This window comes from Tripterygium wilfordii, chromosome 6 (assembly GCF_013401445.1).
Source record: "Tripterygium wilfordii isolate XIE 37 chromosome 6, ASM1340144v1, whole genome shotgun sequence".
In the NCBI taxonomy this organism is placed as follows: domain Eukaryota; kingdom Viridiplantae; phylum Streptophyta; class Magnoliopsida; order Celastrales; family Celastraceae; genus Tripterygium; species Tripterygium wilfordii.
In genome coordinates, this window is record NC_052237.1 from 9,051,875 (window position 1) to 9,070,832 (window position 18,958).

At 36.5% G+C, this 18,958-nt stretch overlaps 2 protein-coding genes and 2 pseudogenes across 2 annotated transcripts; all 4 read left to right on the plus strand.

Moving 5' to 3' along the window:
• Nucleotides 1–776: 776 nt before the first annotated feature.
• LOC120000697 lies at nucleotides 777–3,700 on the plus strand (annotated as a pseudogene).
• Nucleotides 3,701–3,775: 75 nt separating this feature from the next.
• Nucleotides 3,776–4,355, plus strand: LOC120000698 (annotated as a pseudogene).
• Nucleotides 4,356–6,300: 1,945 nt separating this feature from the next.
• LOC120001137 (oligopeptide transporter 4-like) lies at nucleotides 6,301–10,128 on the plus strand. The gene is made up of 6 exons (XM_038849405.1): nucleotides 6,301–6,912; nucleotides 7,008–7,105; nucleotides 7,906–8,469; nucleotides 8,554–8,806; nucleotides 9,037–9,219; nucleotides 9,292–10,128. Exons 1-6 carry the CDS (start codon nucleotides 6,544–6,546, stop codon nucleotides 9,904–9,906), a joined length of 2,082 nt encoding a protein of 693 aa, XP_038705333.1. The 5' UTR covers nucleotides 6,301–6,543; the 3' UTR covers nucleotides 9,907–10,128.
• A 1,728-nt stretch (nucleotides 10,129–11,856) lies between these two features.
• LOC120000981 (XIAP-associated factor 1-like) lies at nucleotides 11,857–16,082 on the plus strand. The gene is made up of 5 exons (XM_038849177.1): nucleotides 11,857–12,121; nucleotides 13,310–13,445; nucleotides 14,700–14,837; nucleotides 14,926–15,047; nucleotides 15,668–16,082. Exons 1-5 carry the CDS (start codon nucleotides 12,078–12,080, stop codon nucleotides 15,825–15,827), a joined length of 600 nt encoding a protein of 199 aa, XP_038705105.1. The 5' UTR covers nucleotides 11,857–12,077; the 3' UTR covers nucleotides 15,828–16,082.
• Nucleotides 16,083–18,958: the final 2,876 nt, after the last annotated feature.

The following is an 18,958-nucleotide window of genomic DNA, read 5'->3' on the forward strand; positions in this document are numbered from 1 at the left end:
CAAACACAGCAGCCCAATCATTGGCAAAATCACTTTGAATTTTCAACTTCAAGTTATGAAGGATCCACTCCTGAAAATTCAAAGAACTTTGATATTGCAATTCTTGAACAGGAAGTAGCCTCTCCCACACCTGAGAAGCTTTTAGACACCTCCGCACTATATGTTCTGTACTTTCCACATCCCCATGACATAATGGACAGCAAGGGTCACTTGAAAAGCCTCTTCTAACTCTTACTTCATTGCACATTATTCTTTGATGGTGCACCAACCATAGAAAAGCCCTTACCCGCTGAGGCACATCAATTCTCCAAATGTACTTCCATACCTTTGGGTGATTCTCCTCCACTTGATTTACAAGAGCATTGTAAGCAGATTTCACTGTAAAATCACCCGTGTTGGAGAGCCCCCAACAAAAACCATCCGTTAGCCTATCATCTTCCAACAACACAAAAGCTCTAATCTTATTTTCAATATGAACAGGTAACAAATTAGAATTAACACAATAAGCAATTGATATGGAATATAATATAATCCAGACGTACGGTTAATGTTACAGGTCCTACTTCGGGGTATAAGAGAATGAGATGACTATTCCACAAGGAGGTTGCGTCTCTAATTTATATTTGACATCATCCATATATACCCAAGTTGCGGGGGGAGTCAGATACTGAGTGGAGCTCTGGGCCGTCCGTCGGGTTAAATAACTTCGAAATAAAATAAGGTTCAATTTGATAAAATACATTGAAAGTAACAGATATGAAATAGTGCTAGTAGATATGCTAATAGAAATATTGGACAATTTTAATAACATATATGCTGCATCAATGGTTAAGTTGGTAGTGTTTGGTTCAATTTTTAACATTTATGTCATGTAACATTTTGTCACAATATATTTTCTTTGATCCGTTTATATTCTGCGTTATATAGCCCAATTGGCCTAAGTGTGACGATCATATGCAGGACTAGCCCTGCTGCTTGGGGCCATGATCAAAAGGACACCAAATTTTTAAAATTTTTTACACTCAATATTAATCTAGCAGCCTAATATCAGCCCAACTCGAAAATAAGTAAGTTCAAAAAAACATAATTACATCCCTTGCTAGCTCCCTCTCTTCTCTCTCATCTCAACCAGAAAATAATACACTTTTAATATAAAATTTGTGAGTACCATCCCATTTTGTGTGGTTTTTTTTTTTTTAAAAAATAGGACACCACTATATCATGGTGCTTTAGTCACCAAAATGATTAAGGATAGTCTTCATCATATGCTTTGTCGATACATAGCATTTTCAAGGAACTATAGTCTATAGATAAGCCTAGTCTATCATATGCGTCTCTACTGTGACAATCAAGACACCATATATCACAACCAAGGGCGGAATCATGCCCACCCCTTAAATTTTTTTAAAGTAATATATATATTAGATTACTACGCACAATACATGTCCCATCTTAACCTAATAAAATATTAGTTACATAATTTGGGCCTAGGACAATACATGAATAAAATACAGCACAACGGAATAAATAAGTTCAAAAGATGAATGGCCCAACTAATGATGATGATACATATCCCTTTTGACCCAATAAAATATTAATCACAAAGAGGTTTTCATTTGATAATATGAAAAAGTGATATATATAGAACCAAAAAAAAAAGTTGACAAGTGATATAGATACAATGCCCCTGAATTCCGCACAAAGTTCTGTCCCTCCAAATATCCAATGCTGGTTGAGTACTCCTTATCACAACAAACCCAGTCTTCCATGAACACACAAAGAATATTAAATTGGATTTGCACTACACCTTGAAAAAAGTACAACAATGAATGATTAAATTAGTTAACCAACCAGGTGATCTCCTCACAAAACCTCTAACATGTGCTTGTTTTGGGCATACAAGTGCGATCCCTATGTCTTAGATTTGTTATAAGCACCAATTTTTACTATATATATATAACTGGGATGCTACCTAGCATCTATTTGAAATATCAACTGGCCCTTGATTCTCTAGTCTTAGGAAAAGGTCAAATTCTTGCACAAGTTAAACATGTTGTCGAAGTTGGGCAGGGAATTGTTGGCGTTGGAAAGAACATTTGCGGATTGTTCAAGCATGCAATCACTGGTGGAAATTAAGAGGGTTAGAACTAAAACCAATATAGTTGTTGGGGAATTTTTGTAAGCTCAGCTTCTGTTGAACTGGCCTTAATTAGTAAGCTTCTTGAATTTGCACATGCGACAACCAGAATTAATGTTGGTAAGCATGCAAGATGGGTAAGTTAGTGATCAAACACTTAGTAGCAAAAGGGTACTGTACAAAGATGATATTGTTGTGAACAGAAGTGAGGAGAGAGTTGCTGCAATCCGTCAAGGATGTAGAAATTATTGATCAACCTCTCACTGAAATGCTAACATGTGCTGCTGAAGGTGATGTGGTTTTCACAAGCAAAGCATCAGAAGCACCATCATTTTGAAAAGAGTATGTCAAGGATCTTCCTACTGCTGGTCCAGAAGTTGTAGGTGTGAGGCTCTTTATTGATATATATGTACCACGAAATATAGGTTCATGTGTCATACACGTTCGAGGTGCACGAGGATGACTTGACGTTAGGGGTGGCAAAAGGTAAGACTAAAACTAAAACTACGTTTAAGCCTAAAACACAAGAAACTGGAATCCATCAGAGAGAGAAGCAATCTCAAAATATTTTGATAAATTGTCCAATGATCTCTTAAGAGATTACTGTTAGGGTTAATGTCTATTTCTCCTAATAATTCTGTTTAAGTGTTTCTATTTAAACGACTCTAGTTTATGTCGTTTTATCTCTTCTTGTCCTTATGTTGGGAGTTTAGGGTTTTGTTGGTTGTTGTCTAAATTCCATGCTGATGTCTTTGGTCTGAGATCTCTGTTATTACTTTGATATCCTACTGTGGTGCATATATTTAAAGATCTAGTAGTTCAATGGTGTTATGTTGAGATTCTAACATGGTATCAGAGTCCGATTGTAGGGGTGTGTGTTTGAGGCCTAGCAAAGAGGCCCATTTAAAAAAACAAACACGACCATGACAAGTGTCCTCCAAGGTTGTTGTTGATAAAAGCCTGGTAAAGAAGGAGATTGAGAAAGACAATACACCTTTGCTGGTCATTCAAACAACAGTTGCCGAAGTTATCTTTCCACGCATTTCTGGTGCCATCTGTGCTAAGCAAGCATGGGAGATGTTGAGTACAAAGTACCAAGGGCAATCCAAGGTACGAGTTGTAAAACTCCATAGCTTACGTCGCGAATTAAGAATTTGTTAGTGAAAGATGGTGAACTCATTAAGGACTATTACACATGAGTGATGGATATTGTAAATCGCTTAAGAAACTATGGTGAGGAGATGCCTGATAGAAAATTGATAGAGAAAATCCTCATCAGTTTTACTCAACTTGGGTCCATCCACTTGTATATAAAGCCACACACTCTGTCTTATTTTTTCATGTGGGACTTGGGGGCGTGCATTCTCCAACAATTACAACCCTAAATAAATAAGAAACTAAATACTTATTAAACAAGGAAATTGAAATAAAGAAAATCGTAGAAATTATAAAAATGTCCAAAATAGTAGTTAAATGCTAATTTGAAGTAGTAAAAGCGGAATTTGGCCAAAATAGCGTGGGGTTAATGGCAAAACCACTAGTCTTGACGACCACTCCGAGTAAAATCACCCTGCCGAATTTCTTGTCACATGAGTTCCTGATTTTGTCGATCCTACTAAAATGTATTCTTGTAATAACATGAGAGTAATCCTACATCATGATCTTAAGGAGATTGTTGCTGTTAATAAAGAGGATCGGCTACATAAAGCCATGGACATGAAATTATATCAAACAGTTTGAAGCATGGAGGAATTCATTGAAAACTGTTCTAACTCTCAAGAAATTGTGGGCCTGTGCAGAGAGAGAGAGTCATACTTGCAGAACTTGATAAATGCTTGTCAAAAATGGGCAGGCGATGATGTCCCAAAGAAAACAGGGAGAGCAGTGGGTGATCTTAGCCGTGGTATAATGAACAAGCTCGATCCTTCATGATCCCATGCAGCATCATATTCCTTAGATGTGACGGAAGTAACAGTCAGAAACCCTTGAGAATATATGCATGCATGCACTTAATAGAATGTTCATCAGTCTGGAGACAGATTTATCAATATTGGAGGAGAAGATTCAAGCCAAGGAAAAAACAAATCCAGACGTAAGCTTTGATATATAGATCTCTCCCATGATACTTAGATTCACTTCTTCAATATTGAATAAGATAAAAATTAACTTCCTCGTGGAGTATCTTTAATTCTATTTGTTGGTGTTGGTGTAGATGTAGTGGGGTAATAGCATTTTTAGTCACTGAATAATTTGACATAGTTCAATTTTGGAATAATTTGATACTCAATTTGAAACATTTGAAAATTGGGTTTTCAAGTTGAATTGAGTCTATTTAGTGATCAAAAAGTACTATTAACCATATTTATGTAGTAGTTTTTCCCGACAAAAAAGAGAAGTAAGATAAAAAAAAAGTATAAACAAAAAATCTACTATGTAAACAAGGTCAAGGTGTAAAAATGCAATAATGATATCATCTTACACCAATATTCCTATCGAAGGTTGTAGCCCACCCCAAATTTTTTTATAAAAAAAAGTACTTAACATATACACACACACACACACTTCACACACATATATATTATGTGTATTGTTTTAGTAAGTGTATATCTAAAACAACACTACATAACAGTATTGATGTGTTATAGTTATATATTTACATATTATTTATCTTACATGGTCTTTGATTAATTTTCATCAATTTTAATATGTATTTATGTTAACATTTTATGAGACGGAACATTAAGATGAATATTCATTGCTAATATTATTTTAATAAGTTGTATTATTGTAAAATAATCCTAAAAATTTTTTTATAGGCACTGCCCTCAAACCCCCGCTAACTTCTTTCGAACAAATCAAAATGCAATAACTCACCCCACTCTCACTTCCTGAAGTGTGGAGGAGTGTTAAGACTTATTATCACATATCGAATTGACATAACTCAACTGAGTGACATATAAGAAAAGGTCAAACATCTCTCACACAATAAACGCATTTTCTGTACCTAAATAATACATAAATGGCCTAGAAAAACAAATTTGTGCAATATTTATTGATGTGTTTGACTTTGGATTTATGACATAATAATCACCGTAGCGAAAGTGTTATTAATTATTACGCATCAGCTTTATGTGCACAAAATCTGCAATTTGCTCTATAGTTTATCGAGGAAATTGAGAAGCCTTTGTCATGCCCCTTCTATCTTGGGAACTGTGAGACACTTTGAGAACGGCATCGTTTAACCATGTAGCCATCTCAACCATTTTCTTCAAATATGATCCAACTCATAATTAGGCTTAGCCCAATAGGAAAAGTAGGATGCGCAAGTACATGAGCCCATTAACACTTTATACGTTACTTTGGGTGAATCTTTCAAATCCAATGTGGCCCAAATTCTCCCTCCACTTGCAAATGCCACAATGGGTGGCTTCATTAAAAGTCAATTCCATCTCCAACTTACAATCATGGTGGTTTCCACTTTCCATTACAAAGCCTACCTTGGCTTAAATGAATCATCATTTCCATGTGAAATTGACTTTAGCCTAATGGGAAAGCTTGGGTTGGCGCAATTAAGTGAACCCATCAAGGGTTATTTCCTAACTTTCCTAAAATAATAAATGAAACTTTCATAAAATATGCCTACTTATTTCCATTTTAGTTATTTGCATTCATTTTCAGTTTCCGATACAAGTGCTCTCAGTACTGAGTTCAATATTTTTTGTCTTAGTTATCTTAAATGTTAGATAAATCATAGATACATGTAATTCATGAGAAATTATGGGTCCCACATGACCCATCTCAACATTTAAAGTAGTTGGAACAAAAAAATACTCGATCCGTAAGATTACTTATTCTAGTTTGGGTCTAGTAAACATTTGACTCTGGCCAATACTCGGGTACATTATTACCTTAAATATATATATATATATGATTTATCAAAAAAAATTACAACGAATCTTAATTTTGTGATTATGAAGTAAATCCAAATCAAAATTTGCTAATCATTATAAAAAAAAATTGGAAAGAAAAATTATTCAAAATTTGAAAAAGAATCCTTTTAAAATTATATTCCAATGACAGGATGTCCAATAACCTTTGAATAATCTCCCCGAAAGAAGAAAGATTCAATACAAATAATAATCCTTAAGTCACGGAATCCTAAACGCAACAGAATCCGCATTTAAACAGCAGACTCTGCTTCTGTACCTAGTAATAATTATCTCCACCTTCTCCACTCTCCCTCTCTCTCTCACTCTCTCTCTCACACTCCACAGCTAGCCGGCCATGGCTTCATTTGAGACGGAACCAAAATCAAGTGACGAGATCGACGAGTGTCGCCGATAGAGGAGGTTCACCTGACGGTATCAAATACCGACGATCCTACGCTTCCTGTATGGACCTTCAGAATGTGGTTTCTGGGAATAATCTCGTGCGGGCTACTCTCATTCCTCAACACCTTCTTCGCCTACCGAACCGAGCCGCTCTTGATAACCATGATCTCGGTCCAGGTAGCGAGTCTCCCGATAGGGAAGTTTATGGCGAGGACTCTGCCCAACAACAAGTTTCGGATCCCCGGGTTTGGGGATCGGGAGTTCTCGCTGAATCCCGGCCCGTTTAACGTGAAGGAGCACGTTTTGATATCGATTTTTGCCAATGCTGGGTCTGGGTTTGGAGGTGGAACGGCTTATGCTGTTGGAATTGTTAATATCATCAAAGCCTTTTATCACAGGAATATTTCTTTCGTGGCTGCATTGATTCTTGTTATCACTACACAGGTATGTTTGGATTACAAAATTTTCTGGGTTACTGTTCGTTATGTATATAATTTGTTCAAAACATTTTCAGAGTTGTGGCTTATTCTGGTGTGCAGGTGTTGGGATATGGGTGGGCTGGGATTCTGCGGAGGTTCGTGGTGGAGCCGGCTGAAATGTGGTGGCCTAGTAGTCTCGTTCAAGTTTCTGTTTTCAGGTATCAAACTACATTTTTCTATTGGAGCTCCAAACTAGCGAACAAAAAACAGTCTTTTCATGTGTTCTGTTACTCAGGCACACCAAACCTATTGTGCATCCATGTATTATTCCGCTTGTAGTATCTCACGTGTATTTCTACCCTCCCCTTAGGATTTATCCTAGGGAGTTATCCCACATTCCCACCTACTCCAAGTTACAATCTAGTTTTGTCATCGGTTGAAGTGGGGGAGGCGTGATAATTTCCTGGAATATAAATCCGTGAGGGAAGTGTAAGAATGCCCATAGAGATACCCAGTGTAGACAATACCAAATCCAAGGAGAGGTCAGAGTGCTAGCTGACACAGGTCACAAAATTACGATTCAATGGTGTTTTTTTCATTTTAACTCTGCTGTAGATCATATTTTAGACTGTAGGTGATGCTACATTTCTTCAATCGGGGCAAAGAGTGAATCCCATCTGTATGAGGATCATATATCTCCTCCAAGTGCAGCCCTTTAACTTTTTCTTTCCATTTTTTGTTGTCTGGAAATTAATGGGTAAAGGTAGCAGCTATATGGGGAATCAATGTACTTCAACTACTAGAATTGATTGATGACTCGTCACTCATACATGTTTAAAGCTCGGATTGATTGATTACATTATTAATGCATCTCCCACCTCTGATGTAATGAAAAAAAATGATTTTACGTACCATATCATTTTCCTTTGCATGACATTAATTCAGTATCCAAATACTCCTGAACTTTTCATTGAAGAAGAAGAGCATATAAGTTTATAGATCACTGTCCCTTTTTCAGGGCTCTGCACGAGAATGACAATGCTCGCATGTCGAGAGGGAAATTCTTCTTGATTGCACTTATTTGCAGCTTCTCCTGGTATATCTTCCCTGGATACCTTATGACAGTTTTGACAAGTATTTCTTGGGTTTGCTGGGTATTTCCCAAATCAGTAACGGCCCATCAAATCGGTTCAGGAATGGATGGACTTGGACTCGGATCCTTCGCCCTCGACTGGTCATCTATAGCCTCTTACCTAGGCAGCCCCCTTATAAGCCCGTTCTTCGCCATTGCCAATGTCATTGTTGGCTATATATTATTGATCTATGGCGTAATCCCACTCGTTTACTGGGGAAGTAATCTTTATAATGCAAAGACCTTCCCAATCTTCTCCTCCGATTTGTTCAATGAACATGGGCGGCCATATAATGTATCAGCTATTGTGAATGACAAGTTTGAAATAGACAGAGCAGCATATGACAGGGAGGGACTTATAAATTTGAGTGTGTTCTTTTCGGTGACATATGGTCTTGGCTTTGCTGCCATTGTATCTACCATCACACATGTGGCCTTGTTCAATGGAAGGTAATTTTGTTTTCAAACTATTTGAGGGTTCATGTTAGTGATGGCAAGAATATTGACTGTATCACTTTTTTTTGGTTCAAACAGGGAGATATTAAGACAGTTTCGAGCTTCGTACAAAGGAAAGCAAGATGTTCACACAAAATTAATGAAGAAATACAAAGGCATTCCTGAATGGTGGTTTTATGCTATGCTTGTTGTGTCAATGATACTTTCTCTCATGCTGTGCATTTTTTTCAAAAGTGAGATTCAAATGCCATGGTGGGGGCTTCTTTTCGCAGCAGCACTTGCACTAGCGTTCACTCTTCCTATTAGTGTCATTACTGCAACAACAAACCAGGTAATGTTGATTTGTCAGTTAAATTTTTTTGGTATCCGAGAATTCCCTAGGCTTTGTGCAGGGAGAATGAGACCGAAGCCCACAAAAGAGGGTTAACTCCATATACCCTCCCTTGAGCCTTTGTTGTCCGTCAATATATGCAAAACCGTTTTTTCTTAAATTAATTATGGAGCTCAAACACAATGCGCAAAGTTTGTTGTTTTTTAATCAAATAATTGTGCTGCTGCCAGACACCGGGACTAAATGTTGTAACAGAATACATCATGGGTATCATTCTGCCTGGTAAACCAATAGCCAATGTGTGCTTCAAGACTTACGGCTACATTAGCATGAGTCAGGCAGTTTCCTTCCTCAACGATTTCAAGCTCGGCCACTACATGAAGATTCCACCAAGATCAATGTTCTTAGTCCAGGTATATATAATTCATACAATATTTATGCAAGTAGCTAATTTTCTTAATTTCTAACTGTAATCTGCATACCAGTTGATAGGCACTATTATAGCTGGGGTTATTAACATTGGAGTGGCTTGGTGGCTATTGACTAGCATAGACAACATATGTCAAGAAGGTCTTCTACCCCCAAACAGTCCTTGGACATGTCCAAGTGATCGTGTCTTCTACGACGCCTCTGTCATTTGGGGTTTGGTCGGACCAAAGCGAATGTTCGGGCCTCTTGGAAACTACTCTGCACTCAACTGGTTCTTCCTTGGAGGTGCTGTAGGACCTCTCATTGTATGGTTGCTACACAAAGCTTTCCCAAAACAGAAATGGATTCCTCTGATAAATTTACCAGTACTTTTGGGGGCAACTGGTATGATGCCGCCAGCTACAGCTGTGAATTTCAATAGCTGGATTGTGACGGGAGTTATCTTCAATTACTTCGTCTTCAAGTATAGGAAGAACTGGTGGCAGAAATATAATTATGTTCTCTCTGCGGCTTTGGATGCTGGGTTGGCTTTTATGGGGATTCTTCTATACTTCAGTCTGTCAATGGAGGATAAAAGTTTATCTTGGTGGGCTACAAATGGAGAACGCTGTGATTTAGCTACATGCCCAACAGCCAAAGGCATTGTTGTTGATGGGTGTCCTGTGTATTGATTCTCATTTCAATTGCACACGAAATATCTATTAGTAGGGAAAATAAAAGGAAGATTAAACAGCATAAGAAAGCACTTTCATGTTGTAAATATAATTGGGTTCATTTGGTAGAGCGGTTAGAGTGATTTTCAATGTTAACAGAAAAGTTGTGGAAAAAAAGTTGAGCTTAAAGTTGTAAAATATGATGTGAGGTATTTGATGAACTAAAAGTTTACGCTAGCAGAAAATTGTTTAATTAAAGTATTATAATATTAGATTTTTATATTAAAATTCATTATTAAATTTAATATAAGATAAATATAATAAATATAATTTTATTGAAATATAATTTTATTATTAATATGTTAAATTTAATATTACATTTAATTTAACAAATAAAATTTATTATTAAAATTAATGTTAGGTATAAAATTTAAATATTTTAATAATTACTTACGTAATATTAATTAAGATAATTGTGTTAAGTTGAAAATGTTTAAAATAAAATAATCACTCAAGTGGACATTCTCTCTCATAAGTGGGGTCCTCTCTTTTGTCCTGTCGTTAAAAGCATGTCTATGGGCCCCACATAGAATTTTTTTTTAAAAAAATGAAAGTCTATTGCAATGGAACTTATTTGCAGTCAACGGAATCGTTGTCATTTCAGCGGCGGTTCCACTACAAACGATGTGCCGTTTGGCACAACGGTTCAGCAAAGTGGAACCGATAGTGGACCCGTTTTGTCGTTCGCTGTACCAAACAGGCACATTGTTTCCATTGTTTGGATGCTTAGGGATAAGTTTGATGAAAATTTCAAAATTGTCATAACATAGTTAATGGTTCATATGTGTTGTAAATATTGGTGATCGTGATTGATTCTATATTTCCTTCTTATTTTTTTCATTTTGTAAGGCATGTAAAGCGGGTGACAAATCACTTAGATGATAATCTAGTAATGAATCTCATCGGGTCTAAACGTATGGAATCGAAAGGTTCTGAGTTCAATTATCATTGGGAGTCGTGCGCTAGAGTTTGATCTAATTTATCCTGTTGTTAGTGCGCTTGGGCCTGACGATTTGAGTTTAAAATCAATGATAAAACTTTGGATGCAAAAATTAGTTTCGGATCAGACAACATCACGTGTTTACAAAATATTTATATGTCTAGACCCTAAACAATTGATTAAAAAAATTCCAAAAAAATATAGTCTAGAGGGTGGGACGACTGTTTACGATTCATCTCTGATACTGAATAAATAGACTTCGACCCTGTTTCATTTGTGTATGTTTTCTTTCCTATCATATTCTATTTTATATTTCTTCATGTAACTTTCAACAACCCTTATCTTTCTATAATTGATTAAGAGATGTGCGCGGTGCAAAATTCATGATGCGGAACTCTCTTAGGTTAGGTCACCCTATCCTTCGACTCATCCAAACTAAGTGTCTTCGGAACTTGAGAATCCCAATGAATTCTTCATTTTTTTTAAAATCTAGTCCATCTATGTCTATATATTTCTAACAAATAAAAATAGAATAATATAAATGCTATATCATATATATAGAATACTAAACAATAAAGTCCTATGAAGAATATAGATCTATTATGGGTGGTAAAAAAAATTGATTTGAGGATGACAATATCACGTGTTTGTGAAATATTTATATGTACGGACCATAAATTGGATTAGATTTTGGACGTATTTAATTGATCAAACTTGAATTGGTTTAAATCCGGACAAATAAACCGAATAATAACTTAATCCGGTTTAAGGTCTAGACAAGTTTTTTGTGTTTGTACACTCGGATCCGGTTTTAAATCAGATATAAATATTGTGTTGGGACCCAGATTTCAAACAAATAACTTATATTCAAACTTATTTAGTTCGGGTCGGACAAATTCAATCATATGACGAATAGGGTTTGGCCACCTCTAGATCTTGCTACAATTTTGAGAAAAATATGCTTTATTGTGAATGTTGATGGGCAAGTAGGCAACAATTGAGACTCCAACGCTACATGGGCTGGAATTGCACCAAGATAAACTTTTGAAGAAAATCATTAGGTAAGAGAGTCGTGGTCATATCAGGATCTATAATTATCGAGAAATCTCGATTTGGTTTCACAAATTCATCTGCTTTTGTTTTGAGACGGTTCTGATCGGAGAACGACTTGACTATTTTATGCGTCGCGATGGCAGTTGCGTCTGAAGAAACCACCAGCATATGCAGTCACTGGTGATTATATCTAATTTTGACTTTTCTGATTGTTATGGATTGATGTTTCTTTTCTTCTATCCTCTATGAAATCTTTGTTTCATGTGCAATTTCTCTTGTTTTATTGATCTAGGATCACGTAATATGCACGTTTATATCAGTCTGTGTGGACTTGGGGTTTCCTTTGCCCGCTGGATAGACCTTTTTATGGTTGTCAGAGTCTGATTTGACAATTTAGAATTTCTATTACATCATTCTGATGTCTGTGTTGTTTTGGGTTATGTATTTTTCTTGAATTATTTGCAAAATTGGTTTCTTAATCTTGGTTTATGCACGTTGACATGTATGGGCAAGTTAGATGTATGATTGAGCTAGAAAGTTATGTTTGTCCTGGTTGTCCCCTAAGAGGTTTCTCTTCGTGAAAAACTTGTTTTTGGAAGATGGTGTTTTAATGAGCTGTTTTTTAATATATCTTTTGGCTTAAATTTGCTTGGAATTTCAGCAGATCCCAAGCTGTAACAATGCTCAGAGTTGTCATATTGTTTTTGTATCTATTCGTGTTTTGAACTGAGATATAACGCAGTGCTTAAAGTTTTGGAAAATCTTCTAATTTTGATGTGTCAGTTTTTGGATATTTAGCATGTTGAATCAGCTTCCCGTTAGTTCTTTTTGTGTATGTGTAATAAACTACTGGTGCGTTGTGCAAGTATTATTTTGAAGGAAAGGGATTGACATTGCTTCTGTAGCTCGTGAATCCTGAGGCTATGATTCTTATGGGAAGATGGGTGGAGCAAACGGTTTCAATTGATTGTTTATTATTAACTTCTGTCCATTTATCCTTTCTTTAGCAGGAGATGTGTTTCAAATGATCTTTTGAGCTAAATTGGTAGATCGAATATTTCTTTGGAGTTAAATATTTCCTGAATCAAAACTTCTAAATTGAACAATTTTCTAGTCAGATCGAGCACTTTGATTGCATACATATCAATTTCTTGTGGATTAAGACAATCAGTACTGTTGCATGCTTGGTTGGCAAGTGTTGTTCCTGTTCCTAGTGTCCTTTTTCTAGAAAACTTGAACGTTTCAAATTGTAGGATGTGAGATACATTTTTCACCATGAATTACTTTATGGCCTTAGCAGCTGATAATTTGATGATATCTTCTGACTGATGAGTAAAATACTAATTTAATTTGTTTATATCATTGTAGTGACAGAGCTATACCATCCTCAAACATTGATTTGCATTTTGCTCACTGTTCCCGAAATCTGGAAAGATGTAAAATCTGTGGTGATATGGTTCCAAAGAAACATGCTGAGGAACATTTCTTGAACACCCATGCTCCGGTATGTGATTTTATTTTGGACACTTTTTTTTTTCTAGATTCCTACAAAATGGTAGGAAGTGTTTCGGATAGGAATTAGGAATTGGGATTATTTCCCCTTTTTATGTGGTGCCTAGTTGCAAATATTTCAGCACAATTAATTTAGCAATGAAGAAGAGCAAATTAAACAGGTGGTCTTCCGTGAACATTTCCCTTTGGGAGGTCCTATCTTCCTGCTGGGATCCTGCATCAGGTGTATCTCTTCGTATTCACTAGTTATTTATCCAGCAGGTATGGATGAAGGCATAGTTGATAGACCTATTACTAAGATGTATAAGAGGAGAGGTCCTAAGCAATAAGTAGGGACACATGGCTGAATAGGAGGGGGAACATTTTGTAGCTTTTCTATTAGTGTATCCTATTATTCTAGTATTTCTACAGCTATAGCTTAAAAGGGGGGTAGGACGAGAGAGGAGGAGACTTTTGTGTAAGGAAAATATTGGAGGTCCTATGCTCCTCGAAAGCTAAGAAGGTTACCCGCTATTTCTCCATTTTACACTATCAATATCAATTACACAACGTTTCCCTCATTTTGGGAGTCCAGTATCTGTTGATACTTATCAGCTACTATATAGTCTTTCTGGATGGCTGGCAATGATTTGATTGACAGCTTGTACTTCTGCTGGTTACCACTTTACCTCTAATTTGTAAAAGATTATTTAATTTCCTGTTGATTCCTGTGATGAAATCCTTTGCTATGTGGCTGATCTGGATCGAAAGAAATAATAGGATTTTCAACAACATTGAAACTAATTTAGACAGTTTCATAGACTGCTGGGTTGACTGCCTTAAATCATTGTGTTTTTCTTTCTCAGGGAACATTTTTGATCTTATGAATTTATCCTCTCTGTAATTTTCTGGGTTGCACTTTCTTGGTGCTTTAATAAATTTTTCCATTCAAAAAAAACTAAATCAACTTGGGGGATCTTCTCTTTATGAACAGATAAAAATTGAGTTCTCGTTTTATTTTGTTGGTTATGTGGTTATTCTTTCTCTGGCAGGCATAAGTAATTTCCTGAATCTAATAAAAGTTTGCCTTCTGGGATTTTTTTCCCCATATGAAAAGGTTCCATTGGAGGTTAGCTCAGGTTTAAGAGAGTAGAACAACATTGCGTGGTGAAATTTGATTTACTTGAGTTACAGTTCTCTTCTGCTGACTGTTGCTTCATGTTTCGCACAACGCAGCTACAAACTTGACCTATCTATTCTTGAGCAGGTATCCTGTTCATTGTGCAATGAAACGATGCAACGGGATATTTTACCCATCCATAAAGGTGAGAATTGCTCTCAAAGGATTGTCACCTGTGAGTTTTGCGAGTTTCCACTTCCAGCAATTGATCTAGCTGAACATCAGGTAATAACTATCGATGAATTTTCCATTACAAGATAGCTTCCAGTTGCATTTTCTCTCACCAATTAATTCGAATTTCCTCTATTTATAGGAAGTTTGTGGGAACCGGACAGAACTTTGCCCTTTGTGCAGTAGATATATTAGACTACGAGAACGGTATAATCATGAAACTAGATGCACTGGTGTCTTAGATCATAATACAGAATCATCAAGGTAGATATTCAACCTTTTCTTGTTCAATCTTGATTTCTCAAAGGAAAACATCCAAGTCTTTTTGCATGAATTTTTGCTCAGCTGGCTTTAATGGATGGACACTGTAAGGTTATATGTCATTGCCGTGCTAACCCAAGATTTAGTCTTAACGTGGTCAATTGTTTCCAAAAAATTATAATATGATAAATTGCGATTGCTTGCATAAATTTCTTGTTCATAAGTGTAGGCATTTTATAACATTAGAGTAACTGGAGCCTTGTTTTTCCCTCCCTTGCTACGATGGTAATGAAATTGTAAATGGATTCATTGATCAGAATGAGTATTTATCATGCATTCTTGGTGTTGACACTGCATGAGTTTTGGAATTTTGAAACTGAGGTTTGGTAAACATGGTATGGCACTCGCTATTCCTGACCATACTTGTAATTTTTGGGTTTCCATTGGAGCTCTTGATACTCCGCCAATGTCTACCTGGATTTCTGAATCTACCTTTGTAGGATACATGCATAATGCACTTCTCCATGTTCTATAAAATGTACTGGAATTTCATTAGCATATCCTAGAATATGATTGTCGTGGCTCATTGACATGGGTATAATTCATTTGGCATTAATCTCAAGGGACACAAGAGAAGCTGAAAGAGAGCAAGCTCCTCGGAGAAGAGATCGACATGAATTTTCACAGAGACGTTTGCTCTTAACCATAGCGATAACTGGCATTGCTGTTCTATTAGGATCACTTTTCTTCCGGAGGAAAGCTGAGGATACTCAAGTGCATTAGCGTCAAAGAGGGTACATAACTACATATACATGTCTGGTATCCGTAAATTAGTCCAAAGCTACTTGTTCTGTTCATGTTGATGCGTTGTGTCTGATAGTGTTACTGGTGTTTACTGTATTTGAAACCATTCTGGTATAGACTGATGTTTCCTGTTAACGTATTCACGCCATTTTCTTTCGCTTGGGAACCAGGATTTGTTGGATTCGGGATACAACTATTTCATTTCTTGAATGATCAACTATTGATTACTGACTACAGATTTTAGAAATTCTGAGTCAATAATGATAACATTGATAACAAGTAATGAAGATCATAAATTAAGGGTCTCAAGCATTTTCCCTTAGCTCCCGCCATCCTTTCTTTCCTCGCTATGAGCTCAGGGCATATTAGGGGAAAATATGCTTATGGCAAGGGAAAAGTATCCCACTGAATTATTTCCCTTGGCAGGTAAAGAGACTTGGTTGTGCCAAAAATGGCAAGTTTTCAAAATTAAAATGGAAATTTTGGAAGTATTGTATCAATGCTTTTAATCTAATGTCGTCAAATTCATTAAAGAAAATATATGGAAGGAAAACTTGAATGATTTTAAGTCGTTGAATATAAAGTGTATAACATATTAAGTTTTTTTTTTAAGATTCAATAATTAAATACATGATCGAACGGTCAAAATTTTACATTTTTTAAATTAATTTTTGAAATTTTTAAAGATTATTTTATACCTAAAAATGGTTAATTATAATTTTTTGTATCGAAAGATAACACTTGTTACGATTTAATAATCACATGTTCATTTGTTATAAAGAAATATCCAACATAAAACACGCGCTTGCAATAATGAAAAATTTGCTCTAGTGAGTATTTCTTTTTCTTTTTTTTTTTTTTTTTTTGGAGAAGAAAATAGCATTTCATTAATAAAAAGGTTTATTTGTAATTTCAAAATGCATAATAGAAGAAAAACATTCATCAATGAATAGACCATCCCAAGAAGATCGTTTTCCAAGCTTAGCTAACTCATGGGCAACCATATTAGCCGACCTTCTCGCATGTCTAAAAGAACAATAGTGAAATCTTCTAGAACATGCCAGAATATCAGCAATGAGATGGCCACAAAGATGGAGCAAAGCCTCTTGAGAATCAAACTCAGAGATTACCTGCAAAGAATCGCTTTTCACAACTATAGACAGAAAACCAATAGAGAGTGCGAATTCAAGCCCATAGAGGATGGCACCAGCCTCGGCATGAAAGGTGCCCAACCCCACCCTTCTTCCAAATAGCCCCGAGCCAAGGATATCCCCAAAAGAGTCCCTTATCACCACTCCAAATCCCACCTTATGCACTCCCATAGTCGCATCACAGTTAAGTTTTACCACACCTGGATCCGACGGCTGCCAAGAACTCCTACCAGCAGTCCAGTATGTGGGGACTGTCATTCATAGTCCTCGATGGTGCAGCACACCAACTTCATAAGCTTGAAAGGCAAAAGACAAACATCTTCCCATAACACCTTATTCCTACTAAACCATAGACTCCAACATACTACAGCCAGCATTCCCTAGTCCTTAAGATCAAAAGAGTCACAAGCTAACTGAAATGAGTCAAAAAGAGTCCACCCCTTCCACATTGTAATCGAGTCTCCCACCCCAGCATTTGCCAACATGATTTAGCCATACAACAATCGAACAAAACATGTTGAACAATCTCATCCGTGCTTCCACAAACAACACAAAAACCAGTCACATTTAGTCCACGCTGTTGCAATCCACAACGAGTTGGAAGACTATTTTTACAAGCCCTCTGCATATACATCCGCACCTTATTTGGAACCTGCAACCTCCATATTTTATTCCAGTAAGTTTTCATCCCATTTTCTGATATAGAAATATTCCCAAGCCTAGCTCGTCTTGCTATATGGTAAGCAAAACGGACAGTGAAATGACCTGGCATATTAGGAGCCCAAATCATAGTATCATATGGCCAACGAGGGGTTAAGGGGATTTTCAAAATACCTACAGCTTCTAGAGGATAAAAAAGAGAATTAATAAGGTTCACATTCCAACCACCAATCTCAAAATCCATCAACTCCCAAACCTTTGCTCCTGGATGTAACCACCACGGAATAGACAAGACCCGCCCCTCATTAACATTGGGAAGCTAGTTGTCCTCCCATATACCAATGGACAAGCCATCTCCAACCCTCCATTTCAGTCCCATCAAAAGGATCTCTCTACCATACATAAAACTCTTCCAAATGTAGCTGTTGTTTGTCCCCATTTGTGCTTTTAAAAAGCTACATGTAGGGTAGTATTTTCCTTTAAGAACTCTTGCCCCTAGAGATGAAGGATTTTGTATTAATCTCCACCCTTGTTTAGCAAGAAGAGCCAAATTGAAAAGCTCCAAATCCTTGAAGCCAAGCCCCCTTCTCCCTTAGCTGAACACATTACCTCCCATCCAACCCAACGAATAGATTTTTTATCCGCATTGCCCCACCAAAATCTTCGAACAATTCTATTAAACCCCTCAATGACAACCTTCGGGACTCTCAGGCAGCTCATCAAATGTGTGGGAATAGCCTGGATTATCGATTTAATTAGGACCTCTTTGCCAGCTCGAGATAAATTTTTATGCCGCCACCCTTGCACTTTTTTCCACATTCTTTGCTTAATAGCATCGAAGAGGAACCTCTTTGATCTCCCAACAAATACTGGAACCGCCAAATATTTATCGGTATGGATAATATTTCTCACCCCTAAATTATGAGAAATCTCTTTCTTAATCTCCACCATTGTATTTGGACGATAGATAATAGAAGATTTCTGTAAATTCACCTTTTGCCCTGAAGCCAATTCATAAGTCTGTAAAATCTGACGGATTTGCTCGCATTCTTCTACTATTGCCCTCAGAAACAACAAACAATCACCCGCATAAAATAGATGGGATATATTTGGGCTAGACCGACAAGTGAGTGTTTTGTATTTGATGTTTATTTTGTAACAAATGAATATTTAATGACTCAGTCGTAACAAACTCTATTGTCTATGCTTAAAATATAATTAATTTTAAGATGAGGGCCTCGTACCCAATTAGGGATGTTAAAAATATTCGTACCTAATGAAGACCCACATCAAATCAAA

Bases quoted from the DNA above. Each gene is read 5' to 3' on its own strand.
- LOC120001137 (XM_038849405.1), top strand. From the start codon at position 6,544: ATGTGGTTTCTGGGAATAATCTCGTGCGGGCTACTCTCATTCCTCAAC. The intron at 6,913-7,007 runs GTATGTTTGGAT...TCTGGTGTGCAG, and splicing joins TTCTTGTTATCACTACACAG to GTGTTGGGATATGGGTGGGC. The intron at 8,807-9,036 runs GTAATGTTGATT...TGCTGCTGCCAG, and splicing joins TTACTGCAACAACAAACCAG to ACACCGGGACTAAATGTTGT.
- LOC120000981 (XM_038849177.1), top strand. From the start codon at position 12,078: ATGGCAGTTGCGTCTGAAGAAACCACCAGCATATGCAGTCACTG. The intron at 13,446-14,699 runs GTATGTGATTTT...ATTCTTGAGCAG, and splicing joins TCTTGAACACCCATGCTCCG to GTATCCTGTTCATTGTGCAA. The intron at 15,048-15,667 runs GTAGATATTCAA...ATTAATCTCAAG, and splicing joins CATAATACAGAATCATCAAG to GGACACAAGAGAAGCTGAAA.